General features: G+C 42.2%; 1 protein-coding gene across 1 annotated transcript in view; it reads right to left on the reverse strand.

Annotated features, from left to right (window-relative positions):
- Positions 1-576: 576 nt before the first annotated feature.
- Positions 577-24,681, reverse strand: part of LOC143746846 (uncharacterized) — a 120,780-nt gene continuing 96,675 nt past the window's right edge. Inside the window, exons 5-13 of the mRNA XM_077239022.1 lie at positions 3,249-6,331; positions 2,997-3,134; positions 2,763-2,897; positions 2,404-2,472; positions 2,083-2,177; positions 1,842-1,968; positions 1,530-1,650; positions 895-962; positions 577-793 (exon numbers count right to left, since the gene is read on the reverse strand). Of these exons, the coding sequence (XP_077095137.1) occupies positions 686-793; positions 895-962; positions 1,530-1,650; positions 1,842-1,968; positions 2,083-2,177; positions 2,404-2,472; positions 2,763-2,897; positions 2,997-3,134; positions 3,249-3,530 (1,143 nt within the window). The 5' untranslated portion in view covers positions 3,531-6,331 and the 3' untranslated portion in view covers positions 577-685. The remainder of the gene's footprint in view (positions 794-894; positions 963-1,529; positions 1,651-1,841; positions 1,969-2,082; positions 2,178-2,403; positions 2,473-2,762; positions 2,898-2,996; positions 3,135-3,248; positions 6,332-24,681) is intronic.

Raw genomic sequence — 24,681 nt, forward strand, 5'->3', positions numbered from 1 at the left:
ATTTGAACAATACCTCCTTTACTGTACGTACAGTACATACATATTAATATGAAAATATTACTGTAATTCACCTAAAGTGTTTTTTTTTCATCTTTTAAAGGTTGTAGTGAATTCCCTAGTGACCACACTGACTTACTACAGGTGAAATTTGAACAATACCTCCTTTACTGTACGTACAGTACACACATATTAATGTGAAAATATTACTGTATTTCACTTAAAGTGTTTTTTTCATGTTTCAAAGGTTGTAGTAATTACCTAGTGACCAGACTGATTTACTACAGGTGAAATTTGAACAATACCTCCTTTACTGTACGTACAGTACACACAAATTAATATGAAATTATTACTGTAATTCACCTAAAGTGTTTTTTTCATGTTTCAAAGGTTGTAGTAATTCCCTAGTGACCATACTGACTTACTACAGGTGAAAGGTTTTAGCTTTATCATGCTTTCAACGTAATAAATAAGCAACACCCTTATTGTAAAGATTTAAGTTACAATTTTGTTATAAAGTCCCCAAAATACAGATATACAGTGGTAATCTATATTGCAACAAGAAGAATAAAGGAGACATTTCTACAGATATTCTTTAATGAAAGAAAGTGTATCAAACTACAACTATTCTTAATGTAAGAAACAAGTACAGTTTTAGTACAAGTACAAGTTTGATTCAACTGTTTAATTATGTACACAGTGAGCACAACCATTGTGCATGTTTTCCAGGTATCTTGTCTGGTGATAGTCCAAGGCAGCATGCGTGGTACCATCTTTGGCACTGTTCACATTGTATCTTCAAAAGTAAAGATAAATGTACCATTAAAAAAGTAAACACACTAATTATTGTATTGCTATGGTATTCTTAAGTGCTTCTTCTGAATTCAGTAAACTTACCCAAACCATGTTGATTTTGGACTTTAGTTCCTTACTTCCACAGTGTGAACAGTAATCCTCCTTGGATTCTACAGCAGAATATTTATTTATTTGGTATGTATGTTATGTATGTATGTATTTATTCATTCATTCATTTATTTATTTATTTTTAAAACATAAGCTTCAGTATGTATTATCCTTTTATACTAAAGATATTATTTAATCTTCTTATTCTTAGACTGATACAGTACATTAAATCCTATAGAGTATTCCTATATCTATCATATAGAGTTACTGGTAAAACTTTACAATGAGGTTAATTAGTTAACATTAGTTAAATACTTTAGTTAACATGAACTAATAATGAGCAATACTTCTACAGCATTTATTAATCTTAGTTCATGTTAATTTTAACATTTACAATACATGGAAAAAATCAAAGTTTGTATTTGTTAACATTAGTTAATGCACTGTGAACTAACATGAACAAACAATGAACAGCTGGATTTGTATGAACTAACGTTAACAAAGACTAACTAATGTAGTAACAAATGTGGAGCTAGTTGTCAGTTCATGTTAGTTAATACATTAACTAATTCTAAATAATGAACCTTATTGTAAAGTGTTACCAAGTTACTCGATGCTTGTTATATTACCTGAAGAATGAAGAATCTCCTTAGCCATTTCTTTTCTCAGATGAACAATGTTAATTGGACTGGGATCAATGATGAACTGATCAGGAATTGCCGGAAATTTCTCGATCACCTCTCTTGCCATCTGAAATTAAGGCAAATGTTTTATGCAAAGGTAATTTTTCTGTAGGCCTACAATTTTAAATATACCTTGTAACGGTTGTAAATTAATGTTTTATATAATCTGCAGAAAAAAAATGACATGTTGTCATGACTACTATGTTGTCTGTCTAAATCTTTTGTGTTTGGTTACAATTAAAATGCAATAAAAATCACCTGCATAACCAACACCCCACAACTCGTTGCATCTTCCTGCACTGTGTGGACAATGGTGCTGGGTTTCCATCTTATGTTTACCCAGTCTCTTTTGCCATGTAAATTGAACCGTGTCCTAAAATATTGTCTAAAAGGAAATTTTTAAGAATTAAAAAATATATATATGTAACAGATTTTTATGTAACAGATGTAACAGATTTTTTTTAAGTACATATTATATATTTGTTCTCATTGGTCGTACCGAAAACGTGCTGCTGCTCCTTTTGAGTCCTTGAGGTCATTTGAGGTATCAGCAGGGTCAACAACAAATATTTTCTCTGACATGGCATGAAGGAACTACAAATTTATTTCCCAGGTTGGTTCCATTACAGAGAAGGTAAAGAAAAAGATATAAGATAATGTGATTATTTTTTTCCCTAATCAAACGTATATGTAACCACATATTCCAACCAAAATAATTTAATATTCACCCTTGTTTATATACAGTTTGCATTGGATTAACATTACTACTGTAAAACTGTGAAAGGCATCATATTTTCAATTCATCAAATGTTTTGCTTACCACAAACTTCCAGTGATTTTCGTTTACATTTACAAATCCCACTGCACCATCATAATTTTCAAAGTTTTCCTGTAAAGTAATTTAAACTGTTAGACTGAATATAATCCAAGGTACTTATAGTTGCACATTAATTCGGTAGCATACACAATATGCAGAGTATTCTTATCATATTTCAAATACTTCAGCCTAACAAACCATAACGCAAACCATAATCACTCTTAAGTGTACACATAATAAATTATAATGATTTTTTCAAAATATGTTTTAGTATTGTGCCAGACCAGTGACTCTATTTCAATGTCATCTATTGTAATTCAAATTGTATGGATCATGCTTTTATGCTGTTGAATTTTACTTACTTTCTTCAAGCTTTGTCGTGAAATTTCCTGTATTCCTTTGAACAGGATAACTTCTGTGGTGTAGTGGTTTAGGATGTACAGTCTATTTGTGCTTGTACTTTTATTCATAGTGGCATGCATATAGTACTCTATTGTCTGGAAAACATTAAAAAGTTAAATGTTTCTATGTCCAGTATTGAAATTCCATTTAGTTTAAAATCACTGATCATGGAAGTACAGAAAAGTTATACTAACCTCTCCCATCAAAAGATTGTGAGGCTTCAATGTAATAAATTCCTTGTGTCTAAGAGACATCCTCCAGGTCATGTTGTTTGCTGATTTTTGGACAGCAACAATCACCTCACAACGTTTCTTGTCCCACAGATCTTCTGCCTGTAACCACAAAGGCAAAACAAGCAGTGATTTTTACATGAAATACTTAAAAATTCTGTAGTGTACTTTTACAAAGTAATGTAATAATTATATTGTACATTGAATTGGACATACTTCCTGTACATATATTGGAGTTGTCTCCAAAGTAGCTGAAACATCATTGCCCTTATCAGTGTAAGTATCACGTCCAGCAGCCCCTGTGGTGGTCAGTGTGGACAAGTCTACCTTCTCGATGCTGGAAGTTTTGAATTGTGTTTCACTGTGATTCTTTGTCTCACCATGCCTTTTTGGCTTCCTTGTCTGTGTGTTTTTGGGAGCAGATAAAGCCTCTCCAAACTTTGAAGTAGGTTCCTGTTTTGTATTCGTTTTTGGGACAGTCGTGGAGATGTCTTTCATCTCAGTCCTTGAGTCTGTGAGTTTTTTTTCACTAGCTTCATTCACTGCATTCGTGCCGTGACTTTTGAACTTCCTTGGCTGCTTCTTTTTAGGACCTGGTATTGATTCAGGGACAGAGTAAAACTTGGACTGTCCCAGTTTGGAACCAGTCTTTTCCTCTTTTTTGGCCTATGATTCCTCAGAGAATTTGATGTCTTTTAAATTTAGAGGTTTGTTGAGGAGTTTTTGTGAAAAGCCATGCTGCATTATGTGTTCAATGTACCTTCCTTGCAGAGAAGTATACATTTTTCGGACAAAGTTGCCTGGTCGCAGTCTGCGTGCCTTCATTAGGATGTGTTGCTTAACAATGGCAAACCATCCTTCTACATGGCAATTCGTTTCTCGTGTCTTGATGTCTTGTTTTTGTCCTCCATCTTCCATTAATATCATGTCTTTGTCAGCTGCATGTCTTTGTAGATCACCCAACATGACTCCACTCCACATTGGAAAGATGGCCATGTATGTTTTAAAAAGCATTTGAATGATGCTTGGACAGAAGTACAAGTTTACTTCTGAAGACTCTGCCTCTTCAGCGACTGCTGTGATTGCCTTATCAAAAACACTTCTGAACAAAGATGAAAAGCGAGACCATCCTACAATTGTTCTGGACTGCTCATCCTTATCATCTGAAGTATTCATCTGGACTCGGTTTTCAGCCATGTCTTTGTCCAGGGTGAAGCACTGAATGAGTCTTTGAAGAGCCTTTACACTGTCTTCTACCGAAGCAGTCTTTGTCCTTGTATGTAGGATAATGCAGAGAGCCTGAAAGATCTGAATGGCTTCATCCAGAGTCTGGCTATTTTGCAACCTTGCGAACACAAAAATCACAAACTCCCTGTGTCCCTTGTCTGTCACATGCCTGCAAATGGCCTGGGCAACAGCCTTAAGAACATGGGCTGAGCAAAGGTGTATCACAGTGAAGCTTTTGGTTTCCATCCACTTCTCTTTGCCCTGGCAGATATCAAAACATCTGTCAAGGTATGACAGAACGCTCTCTCTGTTGAAAGCCAGTAGAACAGCTTGTATAAGTGCCCAACTGTAGTCTGTTTCCACATACTTGATTGTCAGTTTAGTGAACTTTGACAGGTTGTGCGCAAACTGCATTAGCCAGAAAGAAATAGATGGCACAGTGTGGTCATTGGACAGCATTTCAGCAACGGGCAAAGGTGGTGTGCCATGGCCTTGACCTGCCAAAATGAGGGCATAGTACAGAACTCTCTTTTTCTGTTCTGGTATTTTAGACACCACAGTTCCAGTGGCATCCAAATAGAGTGTTACTGGTGACTTTTTCCTCATGTGTGTCACTAGGATTGAAATTCCCTTTTCAGTGTACATGTGACAGCTGAAAGGATCCACCTGGAAGTTCTGAATGTAACCTGGCAAATGTCGGTAATTGGTGTCACATTCTTTCATAATTCGTTGTGTTAAATTAATTTCCAACAAGACATTGTCATGTAGTGATGCAGCCTTTTTTACCTCAGAGGAAATTACTTTTAGGATGTCTCTGTTAAGAGACCTTGTTAAATTCCCAGCCATTATTTCTTCCACAGGAGTCCTCCTGAGCTTACTGTAGTACACTCGGCTCACTCCTTTATGGATGACGTTTGCAATTTTTCCCCTACGGACATTGGATGCCTGGCATTTTCGAGTGTGTTCTTTTAAATGGCAGATTGGTCCACGGCGATAAACAGTCATGAAAACTGTTCTCTGCATGATTGTGGGTTTTCTCTTCATTATAAAGATGTACTGAGCTTTGCACATTGGAAATGTGCAAACTGCACGTATGTTTAAAAAGGCACAATTTCTTTTCCTGCTATGCATCAGTCTGGCATTTTGGTACTTGAGGGCAAGTACACAGTTAGGGTTCACTTTGTTGAATTCCTCGTATATGACATGAGTCCATGGTTTCCTTAATTTCACTGAACCTATTGTTGGTTTTATTGCTCTCCATTTCTTCTTGTCAAGTGAAATCTTAAAGGTTTTCGGAACGGAACAAACCTTTCGAACCTTTTTTGGCTTTCTCTGTGGTAGAATCTCCTCTTTAACATTTTCTGTAGCTGTAACCAAGGAGTCCAAAGCATCTTTAACTGTTAGTGACTAATGTTCGAGGTCCGTCCTTTCCTTGGTAAGATCTGTCGCTGTTTCTCTCAATTGTATTGAAGTATTATGTATGCCACTCTCCACGCTGAGTGTTTCTTCTGGAATTTCACTTACATTGACAGTAGTCCCAACAGTTTCCTGAACATCAGATTGAGCAGTCTTGTTGATGTTTGTTCTATCAGTTTCATCCTCTTGTAGCAACGGTTTTGTAACATCATCAGCACACTTCCACCCGGCATCATCAGTTTCTTCTTCACTAACATGTATTTCACTGTTACTGTCTGTTGAGCTCTGTAATGTAAAAATTGTTCCACTTTCTTTAGGCTTGTCTTTTGTCATGCATGTGTCATCAAGGAGCTTCCCTTGAGTATCAGACAATGTTAAACCAGGATCTGGTGGATGTCTCTTTTTAAGTTTCCTTGATATGAGCACCTGGTCTTTCAGTCCCCTGCGGTTGTCATGCCAAATAACCCATAACCAATGTTTGTTTTGTTTGTTGTCATTTCCAAAAATCGACAGTGACAGATCTGTCCAAATCTCAGAATTATATGGAATGCTATGTTCAACATTCACTTTTGAGAACTGTCTCACGACAACATTGAAACCACCTGCTAAAGCCCACAGGTCCTTTGCTGCCTTTTTTTCTTACCACGGGTCATATTCTACAAAGGTATTGAATAGACAAACAGTGTTAAAATACAAATTAAAAAGTATTAACAAAAATATTACAATAACAATAATAAAACAGTAAAACTTTAACATATATCGTTGAAGTTTACGGCTTGAAAACGTACATATACTATTTCACACATGCTACAAACTGTACATTCTGTAATGCAAAATAAATATAGATACAGTATTTGGCAATCTTAAGAAATTGATTATTTAAAATGTGTGAAAGGTTATACTAAATACACATTTTTTAAGTACATAATAATTAATTTTACATATGAACAAATAAGTACACACACTCATAAGCACAGACATTAGGAGTCCAAGCAAAAAGTACTGAACCCTTAATGCATTTTCAATCATTTGTATTTTCTTCTTCATATTATTATTGATCTTTTGTCATCCTCAGACCCGCATAAAAAAAAATTATAATAAAAAAAACATTTTTATTAATTTAATCATCGTTGAGTCAGAGGCTGATCTAGAGGCCTATTTGTAGGTTTAGCCCATAAAGGCTATTTTGCCTGTATATTGCAAACACCAAGATTACATGGCAATTTTCCTGAGTGTCTAATGTCTGATGCTAACAGCAAATTCTAAAAATTCTAACCAAAACCCAGTGGAGATTAAAGACTGATTACTTTGAAATCAAAAGCTATAAATGCATTTGTTTAACTTACATCAGCTACTTGTGCTTGAACCCCAGTAATCAATAATTATTCCTCGTAGCTTTTTTATGCTAATATTACTATCAATATATATATAGGCTAATAAAACACCACAGGCTAGTTTATGCTCATTGACAGTCGACTGGTAGTCAGGATGATCAATTGTTGTTTTTACTCACCAGTTTTGAACGCTGTAGATAAGAAAAAAGAATACAAAATAGCAGAAAAAAGAATAAAAGAACAAAGAAACATATCACACTGATTCGGTAATATAAGCGCGGAAATCGAGCCGTTCGCGAAAGCAACTATGATGCGCTGTCTCAACTGTTTTGTTCAAATTAAAAATCCGTCAGAGGGCAATATAAAGATTTTTTTCTGAAATATATTTTATATTTTTTTAAAATCGTCTCAGGTTACGTATGTAACCCTGGTTCCCTGAGAGGGAACGAGACGCTGCGTTGAGACGCGGTGGGAACGCTCTGCGTGATTGCGTCGTGAAGCACGTGTATAATCAGTCCAATGGAAGAACGAGACGTCACCGGCGGTGACGTCATAGACCAGGAAGCTATAAAGCACACCAGAAATCAGACCGCGACAGCTTCTGAAAAGGCCTGAAGCAAGTCGATCAGGGCATGCAGGAAGTATGGCAGGAGAACGCAGCGTCTCGTTCCCTCTCAGGGAACCAGGGTTACATACGTAACCTGAGACGTTCCCTTTCAAGGGAACTCGAGCTGCGTTGAGACGCGGTGGGAACCCCATGTCCACTACGCCATAATGAGAAATGCCCGTTCTGTGTGGAGTCCTTGCGCACACTAAGAAACAAGCAGCCTAGCCCCGGGAGTGGAGAGGTCTAGGTCGTAGAATCTGACAAATGTATGCGGTGAGGACCAGCCTGCCGCATTACAAACGTCCTGCAGGGAAACCCCTGAAATTAAAGCCTTAGAGGCAGCCATACTCCTAGTAGAATGGGCGCGGACAGCCATAGGTGAGAGCTGTCCGGCCGCTTCATAAGCAAGTGAGATAGCCTCAACTACCCACTTGCTCATTACCTGTCTAGATGCAGGGCAACCTTTCTTGGTTGAACCGAAGCAGACAAATAACTGCTCTGATCTACGCCACAGGGCAGCTCTGTGAACGTAGGCATCCAAAGCCCTAACGGGACATAACAGATTGAGACCTTCCTGATCTGGGGTAACGAAAGGTGGAGGGCAAAAAGCCTGCAGCACAATAGGGCCCGCCACATTAGTGGGGACCTTAGGAATGTAACCCGGCCTAGGGTGTAAAAATGCTTTCACCATACCAGGTGCAAATTCCAAACATGAAGGAGCCACCGACAGGGCTTGCAGATCTCCAATTCTCTTGATAGAAGAAATAGCGAGAAGAAATAGAGTTTTTAGTGTAAGGAACTTCTCTGAAACCTCTTCAATAGGCTCGAAGGGAGCCAGGGCCAGACCCTCAAGTACAATGGCCAAATCCCAAGCCGGTGCTCTAGAGTGCAATGCAGGCCTAAGCCTCAGTGTACCACGGAGAAAACGAGTAATAAGAGGATCTCTCCCAAGAGAAGAAGCCCCCAAAGGGGAGCGATAAGCAGATATAGCCGCTACGTACACCTTTAAGGTGGAGGGAGATAATCCAGCAGAGAAACGGTCTTGAAGGAAATCGAGAACTGTACCAACCGGGCAGTTAGCAGGATTTAAAAAACGTTCTCCACACCATGTAGAGAACAATTTCCATTTCAATGAATATAGTTTTCTCGTGGAAGGAGCTCTGGATTGAAGGATGGTCTCAACGACCTCAGTCGAGAGACCGGATTCTAAGAGCTGGGCCCCCTCAGAGGCCAAGCCCACAGTTTCCACAACTCCGGGCGAGGGTGAAATATCGTGCCCCCTGCTTGAGATAACAAGTCCCCCCTGACAGGAATCTCCATGGGAGAGCCGTGCAGAAGGGACACTAGGTCCGAGAACCACACTCGGGTTGGCCAGTGCGGGGCTACTAATAATAGATGAGCCCCCTCCCGGCGAACCCTCTCCAGAACTCCCGGAAGCAATGATATCGGGGGGAATGCGTACAGGTGCAGCCTCGGCCACTCCTGTACCATAGCGTCCAGTCCGAGAGGAGCTGGATATGTGAGGGAGAACCAAAGCGGACAATGGGTTGTATCGTAAGATGCGAAAAGATCTATCTGAGCTTGACCATAGTTCTCCCATAGGAGCTCCACCACCTCGGGGTGAAGTCTCCACTCCCCGGGCCTCAGCCCCTGTCTTGACAGGATATCTGCTCCCACATTCAAATACCCTGGAATATAAACTGCCCTGAGTGACAGTAATTTTCCCTGGGCCCATAGGAGGATCTGATGAGCCAGTTTGCATAATAATAGGGACCTCAGACCCCCCTGATGGTTGATGTAAGAGACCACCGATGTGTTGTCTGTGCGGACGAGCACATGATGGCCTCTCAGGTCTGGCAGGAAGTATTTGAGAGCCTGAAATACCGCCATCATCTCTAGTCGGTTTATATGCCACGAAAGCTGATGGTCCTGCCAGACACCTGTCGCCGAGCGGCCACTCATGACCGCCCCCCAGCCTGTGAGGGAAGCATCCGTCGATAGCGTTACGCGTCGACAAGAAGCCCCCAATACTGGGCCTTGGGCGAGGAACCAAGGTTTCTTCCACATGACCAAGGCACGTAGGCATAGCCGCGTGACCTTGATCGTGCGAAACGGATTTCCCCTCGGAGAAAACCCCTTGGTCCTGAGCCACCACTGCAGGGGTCTCATGTGCAGAAGGCCAAAAGTAACTACGTTGGACGCAGCTGCCATGAGACCCACCAGTCTCTGGAACTGTTTCACATTGAGTGACTGGCCTAGTTTTACCATATTTACGGCTGTGAGAATCGCAGAAATACGAGCTGGAGACAATCGTGCTTGCATAGTTGTCGAATCCCACATCACCCCTAAAAAAGTGGTCCTCTGGGCTGGGAGGAGCACACTCTTCTTGGTGTTTAGCCGCAACCCCAACCTTTTTAAGTGAGACAGAACGACATCTCGATGCCGAACTGCCAACTGCTCGGAACGAGCCAGGATCAACCAGTCGTCGATATAGTTTAATACGCGAATGCCCTGGAGTCTCAGAGGAGCCAGCGCTGCATCCACGCATTTCGTAAAGGTGCGGGGTGATAAACCTAGGCCGAATGGAAGGACCCGATATTGGTATGCTTCGCCCCCGAAAGCAAACCTCAGGAACTTCCTGTGATGAGGATGAATGGATACATGAAAGTAAGCGTCCTTCAAGTCTATTGTGACAAACCAGTCCTCGGACTGAATCTGTGATACAATCTGTTTGAGTGTAAGCATCTTGAACTTGAGTTTCTGAACTTCAGCTGTTTAACTGACGCAGATCTAGAATAGGACGCAACCCCCCATCCTTCTTGGGAACGATGAAGTAACGGCTGTAAAACCCTGACTCTCTGCTGGGAGGAGAAACCCTTTCTATAGCCCCTTTTTGCAGAAGCGTCAGTACTTCTAGTTCCATGACCCGAGCCTGCCTTGGGTCCACCACTGTGGGAAGGACCCCTTGAAATCTGGGCGGACGAGAACCGAACTGAATTCTGTAACCCTTTTCTATTATATGCAGGACCCACTGAGAAATATTTGGCAGTAGTTTCCACGCTGCCAGAAATTCTACTAAGGGGACCAGTCTCTCGAGACTGGCCTCGGGATTCGGTTGTACGGACATTTCGGTGCCCTGAAGCGGCGAACCGGCAGGGAACAACCGAACTGACCGTTCTACGATCCTCCTCGGAGAATCGTATGGGGACGCTGACACCTCGGTGCCCTGAAGCGGCGAACCGGCAGGGAACAACCGATGTGGCAGCGCTGCGATTCTCCTCAGAGAATCGCCCCCCAGAGGGTGCCGAGGATGAACGATTTCTCGAAATCGTCCCTCCTCGGAGGGGACCACCCTAAGAAGCCTGACGCCTTGGGCGTCAGGACTTCTTCTTAGCCCAAGCCTTCTTAGAGATGACAGTCCTCAGATCTTGCCTACCCCTAGCTGGCCTGGACTGCGACCGCCACCCAGATTCCCCAGATTGTGGAGGAGCCCGAGTGGCGACGCTCTGTTTTTGATGCACTCTGTGCTGTGAGGAGCTTGTACTCGGATGAGACTGCTCGGATTTAATAATCATTTTTCGCCCAGCAGTCTCGGGGATATTGAAACGTCGAGGAAGAAACCTCTGGAACGCAGCCGATTGTTTTTTCGTTTCTTGAAACCTATCGACGACACAGTTGATAGCGTCGCCGAACAAACTTGAAGGTGACAGTGGCGCGTCCAGAAGAACAGACCTATCTTTATCCTTTATATCAGACAGATTTAACCAAAGATGCCGCTCCGTGGCCACCAGGGCTGCCATAGAACGGCCCACTGATTTGGCCGTCTCCTTGGTGGCCCGGAGAGACAGGTCTGTTGCGCGACGCAATTCTCGAATTGCGTCAGCGCTGACTTCCTCACGTTCATCGATATCCTTCAGCAGATCAGCCTGGTATGCCTGCAGTATAGACATAGTGTGCAGACATGACGCAGCCTGACCTGCTGCCGAATAAGCTTTACCCACCAGCGAAGATGTAGATTTTAATGGCTTGGTGGGTAACGTCGGGGTTTTTAATGATGACGATGACTCGGGAGAGAGATAGCTCGCGAGCGTCTCTTCAGCCCGAGGCACCTTAACATAACCATAATCAGATGCACCCAAAACATTACTGTAACAGGAAGTTTGTGTGTTAAATACTCTGAATGACGCCGGTTTATTCCACGATCTCGAAACCTCATTGTGGAGATCGGGAAAAAACGGGAGTCCCCGACGTGGAGGCTGTGTTTTAGATGGTAAAAATCTTTCATCTAATAAACTTTTTCTAGTAACACTCAAAGAATCATCGGCTGGCCATTCAATATTTAATCTAGCTACAGCACGAGATAAAACCTCCATAAGCTCCTCATCCTTATCGGAGGCATGAGCTGGCGAAAACTCAACATCCCCCATATCAACACTGACGACATCCAGATCCTCAGAACTGGATAGCCGCAACAATGGTGCCCCAACCTGGGAAGGAGAAGCCGCAGCACGGGCTCCTTCCTGGGCAGAGGCACCGGATCCAGCAGGTAAGGGTTGAGAAAGGGCTGGGCCCGTCTCAAGCCCCGCTACTAGATCCATATGCGAACCCCAAGATGAAAGCCTTCGCTGTGCCTCGGCAGCAGCGGGACCCGCACCCCGGGGAGCGCGAACCGAACCGTCCTCCTCAAAGAACGCCCGGCGAGAGCGGAGCGTCCTCACGGACAGCTTCTCGCAATGCTCACAGTCAGCTCCCTCGAGAACTGACTGGGCATGCTCCACTCCCAAACAAGCAACACAAAGCTGATGTGTGTCCCCACCCGTGATGAAACGAGGGCAAGGGACAACACAACGCTTGAATTCTTGTTTCGCCATAATATATATATATATATAGATAGATAATGTGCTTGTGACAGACAACAATAAATAGACAAGGACAGTATACAGAGAGCGCTTGCTGAAGGCAACAGAAGCTGTCGCGGTCTGATTTCTGGTGTGCTTAATAGCTTCCTGGTCTATGACGTCACCGCCGGTGACGTCTCGTTCTTCCATTGGACTGATTATACACGTGCTTCACGACGCAATCACGCAGAGCGTTCCCACCGCGTCTCAACGCAGCTCGAGTTCCCTTGAAAGGGAACTTTATATTTCTGTCTGACGGATTTTAAAAATAATGTTTTTATGAACAAAATATTTTTTTTAGTAATTAATAGATAAAAATAAATAAATCTTCATATTAATTTTCAAAAGACAAATTAAAACAGTAATTTAAAATGATAATTCTAATGATATCAGATCTATTGTAGACATGTACATCGGTTTTGTATGTGAATATATAGTAAAGTGTAATTTACTCATTCAAATATGATGATTTGATGCTCAAGAAAACATTTATGATTATTATCAATGTTTAAAACAGTTTTAAATTATTTTTAATTATCCTTGAATTAAGGATTCTTTGATAAATAGTAATTTCAAAAGAACAGCATATATCTGAAATAGAAAGCTTTTGTAACATTAAACACTACTGTTCAAAAGTTTTGGGTCAGTAAAAAAAATAGGGGGGGGGGGGGATGAAAGAAAACATTATTCCTCAAGGATGAATTAAATTTATCAAAATTTACTGTAAAGACATTTATAAGGTTATAAAATATTCTATTTTAAATAAATAATTGTATTCATCAAATAATTAATATTTAATTCACAATTTTTATTAATTATTAATTCATAATAATTAATAAAACTTGTACACAACTTTTTTCAACATTGAAAATAATAATGAATGTTTTTTAGCATAAAATCAGCATATTAGAATGATTTTCTGAAGGATCGTGCATGTGACACTGAAGACTTTAATTTACCATATATATATATATATATATATATATATATATATACACACACACACACACACACACACACAGAAGAAGCCTAAACTGATGAATAATGTAGACGGTGTCAGTACTCTTTTCTTCACATCATGATGTAGTCTAGAAGATTTCGATATAATTAAGTTGAGGTAAACATGAAAAGGAGTAATTATTTAAACCACTAACAGTTATGTGTGTTAACCAATTACATTATGCAATTAATAAATGATATTAAATAAGATTGTAATATGTTCAATTGCTTAAATATGTTAGTTTTCCCAAAGTACTGTGAAAATGTTGTTGCCAATTCAAAGTCCTCAAATCGTGTCTCAAAGAAGTCGAAGAGTCGAAGCTCCAGGTCTCAGAAGAATGAACTTTATTGACAAACAACAAAGTGAGATGCCAGCTGGCCATCTGTACATATGACTTGCAATAGTCAAGCTTCAGGTCTTATTCCTTTTCTTATCACTAGGTAGCTAATCAGCTATCTTTTTCTTTTTTTCATCGTCTCGAGATCTCGTTACCATTAGAATCATCTTTCCCGGAGACATCTCTGTATTGGTGGAAAAATCTTTGGCCAGACCCATTTAAAAAAAAAAAAAAAAAAAAAAAAATATATATATATATATATATATATATATCAAAGGTAACATGACTCTCTGCACCTGAAGTGTCCTAGTGCCATCCATCATTTTCAATTAACATGTTTTTAGTACCATCTTGTAACCACAAACATCATCTCTCTGAGCTTGTTGTACTTTTCCATCCTCACAGACCCTTTGACCTGGTTTAACCTGGTTTCTGTCTTAGACACAGCAATTCAAACTTTTAAACACACTTGAAAAAACTGAACTAAAGAAATGTTTTCATTCACACACATTTGTTTTATCGGAACATTTATTCGGTCACTTGAATAAAAGAAAATATAGTAGTTATGATAATATAAGGGAACTTTATCAGGATGCATATTATCCTGGATCCATGAAATAACTGGCCTTTAAAAATAAAAATCTGCTGCCTCTATGGGAATTTAACATAGGGGTGTCCTGACTTATACACCCTTTATTTTAAGGAAGAACATTTATTTATTTAGGATACATTATTCATTCACAAAGAAAATTGGTGTCCATTGGTGTCCTTAAAGATTGTATTTTTCCTCATTTTTTAATTAAGATCAATTTCCAAAAGATGACTTTTTTATTACTCTTTTTAGTCAACTGTAGCATGGGTGTATTCATTTATGCTTAGCACTGTACATATTTGTGTACTGTACATACAGTAAAGGAGGTATTGTTCAGATTTCACCTGTAGTAAGTCAGTCAGGTCACAAGGAACGTACTACAACCTTTGAAACATGAAAAAACACTTTAGGTGAATTACAGTAATATTTTCATATTAATATGTGTGTACTGTACGTACAGTAAAGGAGGTATTGTTCAAATTTCACCTGTAGTAAGTCAGTATGGTCACTAGGTAATTACTACAACCTTTGAAACATGAAAAAACACTTTAGGTGAATTACAGTAATATTTTCATATTAATATGTATGTACTGTACGTACAGTAAAGGAGGTATTGTTCAAATTTCACCTGTAGTAAATCAGTCAGGTCACTAGATAATTACTACAACCTTTGAAATTTGAAAAAAACACTTTAAGTGAAATACAGTAATATTTTCATATTAATATGTGTGTACTGTACGTACAGTAAGAGAGGTATTGTTAAAAATTCACCTGTAGTAAGTCAGTATGGTCACTAGGGAATTACTACAACCTTTAAAAGATGAAAAAAAAAACACTTTAGGTGAATTACAGTAATATATTCATATTAATATGTATGTACTGTACGTACAGTAAAGGAGGTATTGTTCAAATTTCACCTGTAGTACGTCAGTCAGGTCACTAGGAACGTACTACAACCTTTGAAACATGAAAAAACACTTTAGGTGAATTACAGTAATATTTTCATATTAATATGTATGTACTGTACGTACAGTAAGGGAGGTATTGTTCAAATTTCACCTGTAGTAAGTCAGTCAGGTCACTAGGAACGTACTACAACCTTTGAAACATGAAAAAACACTTTAGGTGAATTACAGTAATATTTTCATATTAATATGTATGTACTGTACGTACAGTAAGGGAGGTATTGTTCAAATTTCACCTGTAGTAAGTCAGTCAGGTCTCTAGGAACGTACTACAACCTTTGAAACGTGAAAAAAAAAACACTTTAAGAGAAATACAGTAATATTTTCATAATAATATGTGTGTACTGTACGTACAGTAAGGGAGATATTGTAAAAATTTCACCTGTAGTAAGTCAGTCAGGTCTCTAGGAACGTACTACAACCTTTGAAACATGAAAAAAAAACACTTTAAGAGAAATACAGTAATATTTTCATAATAATATGTGTGTACTGTACGTACAGTAAGGGAGATATTGTAAAAATTTCACCTGTAGTAAGTCAGTCAGGTCTCTAGGAACGTACTACAACCTTTGAAACATGAAAAAAACACTTTAAGTGAAATACAGTAATATTTTAATATTAATATTTGTGTACTGTCCGTACAGTAAGGGAGGTATTGTTAAAATTTCACCAGTAGTAAGTCAGTCAGGTCTCTAGGAACGTACTACAACCTTTGAAACATGAAAAAAAAACACTTTAAGAGAAATACAGTAATATTTTCATATTAATATGTGTGTACTGTACGTACAGTAAGGGAGATATTGTAAACATTTCACCTGTAGTAAGTCAGTCAGGTCTCTAGGAACGTACTACAACCTTTTACACATGAGAAAACACTTTAGGTGAATTACAATAATATTTTCATATTCATATGTGTGTACTGTACGTACAGTAAAGGAGGTATTGTTCAAATTTCACCTGCAGTAAGTTAGTATGGTCACTAGGGAATTACTACAACCTTTGAAACATGAAAAAAAAACACTTTAGGTTAATAACCTTTCTTTTCTTATTAATATTTGTGTACTGTATACAGTAAGGGAGGTATTGACAAAATGTTACTGGTAAGTTTACTAACAGTAACCAACTGCAAGCTTTGAATTTTGAACATGTCTGTTTTTAAATGTTAGAAGTATTTTTAACTGGTAAAAATTCTACGTTTTAACGCAGTTAGTGTAATTGGCAGACTTTCCCTCAAGCATCATTAGCCGTGACAGCGCGTTAAAGCAATCTCCGGTATAAATATGCAGCTATAATGCACGTAAGGTTATTTTTAACGAATATTTCATGTCGACATTAATTGATTGACTACTGTTAAAAGTAATTTTGGTATTGTCATATATTTAAGACTGCCGACTCTATAGAGCAGTGGCATGGAAAAACGAATGTCTGGCAAATATCGAACCTAAAACTAACTTTACCCCGCTTCGCATCTGTGCCATTCATTTACACACATACACGCGATTCATATTTAAACCATTTTTTTGCGGTTTACATACACTATTCCATATCATGATTATCACAAAGCACTTAATAATAAAAAAGGTACTATTCACAATCCTGAGATGGATCTGTTGCTCCTCGAAATGAATTTAAACCAGCACTTCTGAGGTAAATTCCCCAGGATTATTCCTCATAGACTCGCAAGCCGACGTAAAGTACTGTAATCTGATTAAACTTGGTGTGTTTTATCGAGTTGATGTGGGCGTTGACATATTTGCATGGATCGCCTCTGATCATTTGTGTTTGAATAGTGCACGCTCTCCGTGGGCGTGATTACATTAAAAGATAATAAGCTATAATGAGCTGAAAGGAGAACGACTGACATCTCTCTCTTTTCATATTGTGGCAAGCTCCCCAAGCACTCGTCAGAGTTGTCATGGAGATGGAGTGGATCCAATTGCCAGGAGGCGGAGTCAGTGAATGAGAGCCACCTGAGAGCCATCAGGAAAAGAGGATATAAGCGCAACAGAAATAAACTTAAGGCGGGCATACACTGTGCGATGTCTGTGCGATTTCAGCAAGGTACCTACTCACACTGAACGAGTAAATTGCATGCGATGTAAAGCCAAAGCTCGGGATTTATGTGCTCACACTATACGGTCCGAACGTCGAGCTGCGACTTGACTGCTCACACTATACGTGTGAAATATGTGCGATAAACCCCCGTGCTGGGTTGTGCCTAGACGATGTCATGTAGGCTATCCAGAGATATTGTCAAAACAAGCATCAGCTATCAATATGAATATGAATATGATTTAGCACTTCCAATTTATGTATTAAATTATTATTAGTATTATTGTATTAGGGAAGGCTAATTTTATTATTAAATTGATCTGCTATTAGAATTAATTTGCCACGCAATAATTTCACAGCACATCGCCGCAATGCGCTGTGAGGATAATAAAATATTACATAGAAGCTTACTCCTCGAGGAATAATAAAATAATAATAATATAATTATATGCCTATAATTAATTGTAATCGACCTAAATGTTTTAGACAATTTTCAATGAGGATCCTCATTGAAAATTGACTAAAACATTTAGGTCGATTACAATGAATAGGCATATAATTATATTAACAGTCTATAATATGTCCGAACACTGCAATAATTAGTCATCAATGAAAAATAAAAACAGGTTTATTTCAAAAACATTGTTTAACAAATTAATAAAAGAGGCACGGTGCTACATCGCAGCTTGGAAGACGTGGGTAATAACTGGACAAACTGGAGGTAAGCAACAATAATTTGTAGCTAGTTTTTTCGTTTTTTTTGTTCTTTCTGCAGATTGAAATGGTTAAAATCTGTTGTCGTGCAGGCGCAGTGATGGAACAAAACACTGAGTTTAGGGCAATCGGTTCATAGCTCTGCTTCAACTGTGCGATATAGTCACGAGGAGCGACCAAAATTTCTGACATGCCAGAAATTCATCCGACCATCCGATTGCCGATCGGGAGAGGTTAATCGCCTCTCGTTTCCCCTTGTATACTGCACGAACACTGCACGACAAACGATGCGCGACAAAGCTGAAAATCGGCCCGACCCGAAAAAGAGTTGCACGAGTCAGAATTCGGCTCAAAATCGGACGAAATTCGCACAGTGTATGCCCGCCTTTAGGGGGAGACGAAATTTCCCAAGACCAGACTAACGTTTTCTCTGGTTCTTTTCTCCTGTAGGCTCCAGTGATCCTTAAGGAACCCAGGCTGCAGTTCACCAGCAAGTTGTCACACTTACACTTCCGCACTGAAGCCCCGGCTTTCCTCAGGGTTCCTACACAATTTCCATTTCAAAATTCCATACTTTTCCAGACTCAAATTTCCAGACCCCCCTACAGATTTTTCCGACCATATTTAACTTGTTCTGATAAATTGTTTTAAAATTCAACTGCTAAGAAGTATGTTACATTCTAAAGATTTATTATTGGCGTTTTTGCCTTTTATTAGGATAGGAAAGTAGCTAGACCAGAAGATCGGGAAAAGTCCACGAGCTAGGACTCGAACTCGGGTCTCCTGAAGCACAACGGCGCTACATGGCGACACACTTAGCCACAATGCTATCAGCTATCAACAAGTATGATACACTCTGAGTCAAAATGTGTATGCTATCATGTTAAATTTGAAGATTGTAGCTACTGTTGCTCGTACAAGTCAATTAACACCAAACCCAGTCAAGTTCAAAGCGCAGCATTTTATTAAAACGTCTCGGTTACGTATGTAACCCTAGTTCCCTGATAGGGAACGAGACGCTGCGTCAAACGCTGCGGGAACGCCCCTGCGTTGTGCGTCATGAAGCACGTATGGAATCAGCCCAATGGAGAGAGGAAACGTCATAGGCGGGTGACGTCATCGACCAGGAAACTATAAAGCACCCCAAAAACACAAGCGCATTAGCTTCTGATAGGCTTGAAGGAAGCGCTAACGGGAGTGCCGGGAGTATGGCGGAGCGACGCAGCGTCTCGTTCCCTATCAGGGAACTAGGGTTACATACGTAACCGAGACGTTCCCTTTCAAGGGAACTTCGAGCTGCGTCAAACGCTGCGGGAACGCGAATACCCACGTCGCCATAGGACCAAATGACCGTCATGTGAGACTAGCGCACAGAGGACGAGAGCACCTGTGCCCCAGGGGTAGAGCTTAAGTCTAGGTCATAGAACTTAATAAAAGTATGCGGTGAAGACCATCCAGCCGCATCACAAACATCACTCAGGGAAACCCCCGACAAAAGAGCTTTAGAAGCAGCCATACTCCTGGTAGAGTGAGCTCGGACAACCAAAGGTGAAGGCTGGCCAGCCGACTCATAAGCAAGTGAGATAGCCTCAACCACCCACTTGCTCATTCTCTGTTTAGACGCCGGACACCCTTTCCTGGGTGGCCCGAAACATACAAAAAGTTGTTCTGATTTCCTCCACAGGGCAGCTCTGTGGACATAAGCGTCTAATGCCCTAACAGGGCAGAGTGAATTAAGTTTCTCCTGGTCCGATGACATAAATGGAGGAGGACAGAAAGCCTGCAGAACCGTAGGTCTAACAATATTAGTAGGAACCTTAGGAACGTAACCTGGTCTAGGATGCAGAAAAGCTTTAACCATGCCAGGTGCAAATTCCAGGCACGAGGGTGAAACCGACAGAGCCTGCAAATCTCCGATTCTTTTTAGTGAAGAGATAGCAAGCAAAAAGATAGTCTTAAAAGTGAGAAACTTCTCGGGAACTTCTTCGATAGGTTCAAAAGGAGCTAGGGAAAGACCTTCTAATACAATGGCCTGATCCCAAGTCGGCACCCTCGTACGAACTTGCTTCCTCAGCCTCAAAGTGCCACGGAGGAAACGAGTTATAAGCGGGTGTCTCCCAAGAGAAACTCCACTGAAAGGGACGTGGTAAGCAGCTAGTGCCGCCACATACACCTTTAGTGTGGAGGGGGATAACCCTGTGGAGAAGCGCTCCTGCAGGAATTCCAGCACTGCACCCACTGGGCAGTTAACTGGGTCCTGCAGGTGTTCTCCACACCAAGAAGTGAAAAGTTTCCACTTCAAGGCATAAAGCTTCCTCGTGGATGGAGCTCTGGAGTTAAGAATGGTCTCAACAACCTCGGTTGAGAGACCGGAGTCTATGAGCTGGGCCCCCTCAGAGGCCAAGCCCACAGTTTCCACAATTCTGGGCGGGGGTGAAGTATCGTGCCCCCCGCCTGGGAGAGTAGATCCCTCCTGACCGGGAGCTCCAAAGGAGAACCGTCCAGGAGAGAAATCAGGTCCGCAAACCATACTCGGGCCGGCCAGAACGGGGCTACTAGTAGTAGACTGACCCCGTCCCGGCGGACCCTCTCCAGAACTCCTGGTAACAGAGCAATCGGGGGAAAGGCGTACAGACGTGACCTCGGCCACGGCTGCACCATAGCATCCAACCCCAGGGGGGGCTGGAAGAGTGATGGAGAACCACCGATGACAATGAGTGGTCTCCTTGGAAGCGAATAGGTCCACCTCGGCGCGACCGAAACTCAACCAAAGGAGCTCCACCACCTCGGGGTGGAGTCTCCATTCCCCTGGCCTCGGCCCCTGCCTCGACAGGGAGTCTGCTACCACATTCAAATACCCAGGGAGATACATTGCTCTCAGAGATAGTAGCTTCCCTTGGGACCACAGGAGGATCTGACGGGCCAACTTGTAAAGCCGGCGAGACCGCAGGCCCCCCTGATGATTTATATAAGAGACCACCGACGTGTTGTCTGATTGAACTAACACATGATGGCCTCTCAGGTCTGTTAGGAAGTGTTTCAGAGCCTGAAACACAGCCAACATCTCTAGACAATTTATGTGCCACGAAAGATGATGATCCTGCCACAGACCTTGGGCTGGGCGACCACTCATGACCGCCCCCCACCCTGTGAGGGAAGCATCCGTCGTTAGCGTTATGCGACGACAAAGAGCCCCCAGCACAGGACCTTTGGATGGGAACCAAGTTTCTCTCCACATGACCAGAGCACGAAGGCAGCGCCGCGTGACTTTGAACGTGCGGAGGCGGATTTCCCCTCGGGGAGAATCCCTTGGTCCTGAGCCACCACTGTAGCGGTCTCATGTACAACAGGCCGCAAGGTATAACGTTGGACGCTGCTGCCATCAGACCCAACAGTCTCTGAAACTGCTTGACAGTGAGTAGCTGGCCTAGCTTCACTTGTTTCACAGCTGAGAGAATCGAAGCGATGCGGGTCGGAGAGAGTCGCGCCCGCATCGATACCGAATCCCAAACGACACCCAGAAAAGTGGTCTTCTGGGAAGGAGATAATACACTTTTCTTTGCGTTCAGCCTCAACCCCAACTTTCTGATATGAGCGAGGACGACATCTCGATGCCGAACCGCCATCTGCTCGGTCTGAGCTAAAATCAACCAATCGTCGATGTAATTGAGAATACGAATGCCCTGAAGCCTCAGAGGCACTAGTGCTGCATCCATGCATTTCGTGAAAGTGCGGGGAGATAAAGCTAGGCCAAACGGAAGAACCCTGTACTGGTACGCCTCGCCCCCGAAGGCGAACCTCAGGAACTTCCTGTGTTGTGGAAGGATGGACACATGGAAGTATGCGTCCTTCAGATCTATCGTGACAAACCAGTCCTCGGACCTGATTTGAGACACGATCTGCTTGATAGTGAGCATCTTGAATTTTAGCTTCCCTACCGAGCGATTCAATATGCGCAGGTCTAAAATTGGACGCAACCCCCCATCCTTCTTTGGAACGATGAAATATCGGCTGTAATAACCTGACTCCAAACTGGGAGGAGGAACCCGTTCTATAGCCTCTTTTTAAAGGAGCGTTTTCACCTCTTGTTCCAATACCAGAGCCTGCTCGGGGCCCACCACTGTGTGCAGAACCCCTCTGAATTTTGGTGGACGACACCTGAACTGGATAGCATAACCCTTTTCTACTGTCTGCAGGACCCAATGAGATATTTTTGGAAGGCTTTTCCACTCTGCCAGAAATTCTACTAAGGGTACCAGCCTCTCGAGACTCGCCTCTGGTGTAACTTGAGCAGCAGACGCAGCGCCCTGTAACGGCGCACCGGCAGGGAACAACTGGTCTGACCGCTCTGAGACCCTCCTCAGAGGGAGCGAGCGTCCCTCGGGAAAGCGCTCGCTGGGATCGTCTGTGCCCCGGCATAAAGGCGGGGTTGGCAGAACGAGCCCCTGAGGGCACCGAGGAGGAATGGGCACCGTAAAAAGAGGTGAACACCTTTCCGCCTCGGTGGGGACCACCCTCAGCATCCTGAACGGCTTGGCGTCAGGACTTCTTCTTAGCCGAAGCCTTCTTAGCCAATATAACTGTCCTCAGATCAGTTCTACTGGGAGAAGGCTTCGGCTGAGAGTGTCACGGCTGAGCCCACTGTCCAGCAGGGGGAGCACGAGACGCGACACTCTGCCTCTGCTGCGCTCTATGTGATGAGCTCGAAGACGGCCGGGGCTGCTCCCGCCCAGCAGCCCCAGGGACATGAACTTTAAGGGGAAGAAACTTTTTAAAAGCTGCAGTTTGTTTCTTTTCTTCTTGGAATTTATCGATAACTGAATTCACAGCATCACCAAACAACCCCATGGGAGAAAGAGGAGCATCTAAAAGAAAAGCTTTTTCTCTCTCTTTAATATTAGTCTGATTTAACCACAAATGTCTTTCTGCGGCCACCAGAGCTGCCATAGAACGACCCATTAATTTGGCCGATTCTCTGGTGGCACGCAGGGATAAATCAGCAGCCTGACGCAGTTCGCGAACTACGTCAGTACTGACCTCCTCACTCTCACTCATGTCCCTTAGCAGATCAGCCTGGTATGCCTGCAAGATTGACATAGTATGCAGACATGACGCAGCCTGACCTGCTGCCGAATATGCTTTACCCACCAAAGCCGAAGTGTTTCTTAAAGGCTTGGTGGGTAATGCCGGTGCCTTAAAAGATGATGCTGCTTCGGGGGAGAGATGGCTCGCAAGCGTCTCTTCCACACGAGGCAAAGCACCATAACCATGAGCCTTGGCTCCCATAATATTAGCGTATGTTGAAGTCTGGGGACTAAACACTCTATATGACCCTGGTTTTCTCCATGATTTCGACACCTCGGTGTGGAGATCATGGAAAAACGGCAGGCACCGGCGTGGAGGCTGCACACGTGACGGCAAAAATCTCTCATCCAACTTTGATTTAGAAACAGACTCCTGTCTAGTCACTGGCCATTCAATACTAAGTTTTTCAACAGCTCTTGTTAACACCTCCATAAGCTCATCACTCTCAGGAGTGTGGGGTGGCGAATCCTCCACATCTCCCTCAACACTAACAACATCAAGTTCCTCAGAACTGGATAGCTGCAGCATTGGTGCCTCAGCCCGAGCGGAAGAAACCGCAGCGCGTGCTTCCGAACCCGGGACTGAGGCACTGGATCTCACAGGTGAAGGGAGAGATAAGGCAGAGCCCGTCTCAAACCCCGCTGTGAGATCCATCTGCGATCCCCACGATAAGCGCCGCCGCTCTGCCTCGGCAGAAGCGGGACCCGAACCGCGGGGAGCGCGCACCGAACCGCTCTCCTCAAAGAGCGATCGGCGGGAGCGGAGCGTCCTTAACGGCAAACGCTCGCAATGCTCACAGTCTGCTCCCTCGAGAGCAAACTGGGCATGCTGAACTCCCAAACAAACAACACAAAGATCATGTGTATCCCCGCTCGTTAAATAACGCGAGCAGGGAGGAACACACTTTCTAAACTGCTGTTCGTCCGCCATAATCTCTCAATATATATATATATAGGGATAAATTGTTTGTGTGGTGCAGGGTATGTAAGACAGACAATATCACACAGGGACAGATTCACATGTAGCGCGACTGAAAGCACAGAAGCTAATGCGCTTGTGTTTTTGGGGTGCTTTATAGTTTCCTGGTCGATGACGTCACCCGCCTATGACGTTTCATCTCTCCATTGGGCTGATTCCATACGTGCTTCATGACGCACAACGCAGGGGCGTTCCCGCAGCGTTTGACGCAGCTCGAAGTTCCCTTGAAAGGGAACTACAATGCTAAAACAGTGCAATGTTGTTCATTTTTGTAATTTTGTCAATTTAAATAACTGTAAACCCCTACAGAAACAAAAGGGATGTTCATGTACAATTAACCCTCTGGGGTCGAGAAACGCGCCGGCGCGTTTTGCTGTTTTTTTTCCACATAGCAGCAACATAGACTTAAAATACTCTGTCATTTTTGGTCATAGAGACTTAAGA

This window comes from Siphateles boraxobius, unplaced genomic scaffold (genome assembly GCF_051911475.1).
Source record: "Siphateles boraxobius isolate OS27281-9 unplaced genomic scaffold, OSU_SipBor_1 100, whole genome shotgun sequence".
Classification (NCBI taxonomy): Eukaryota; Metazoa; Chordata; class Actinopteri; order Cypriniformes; family Leuciscidae; genus Siphateles; species Siphateles boraxobius.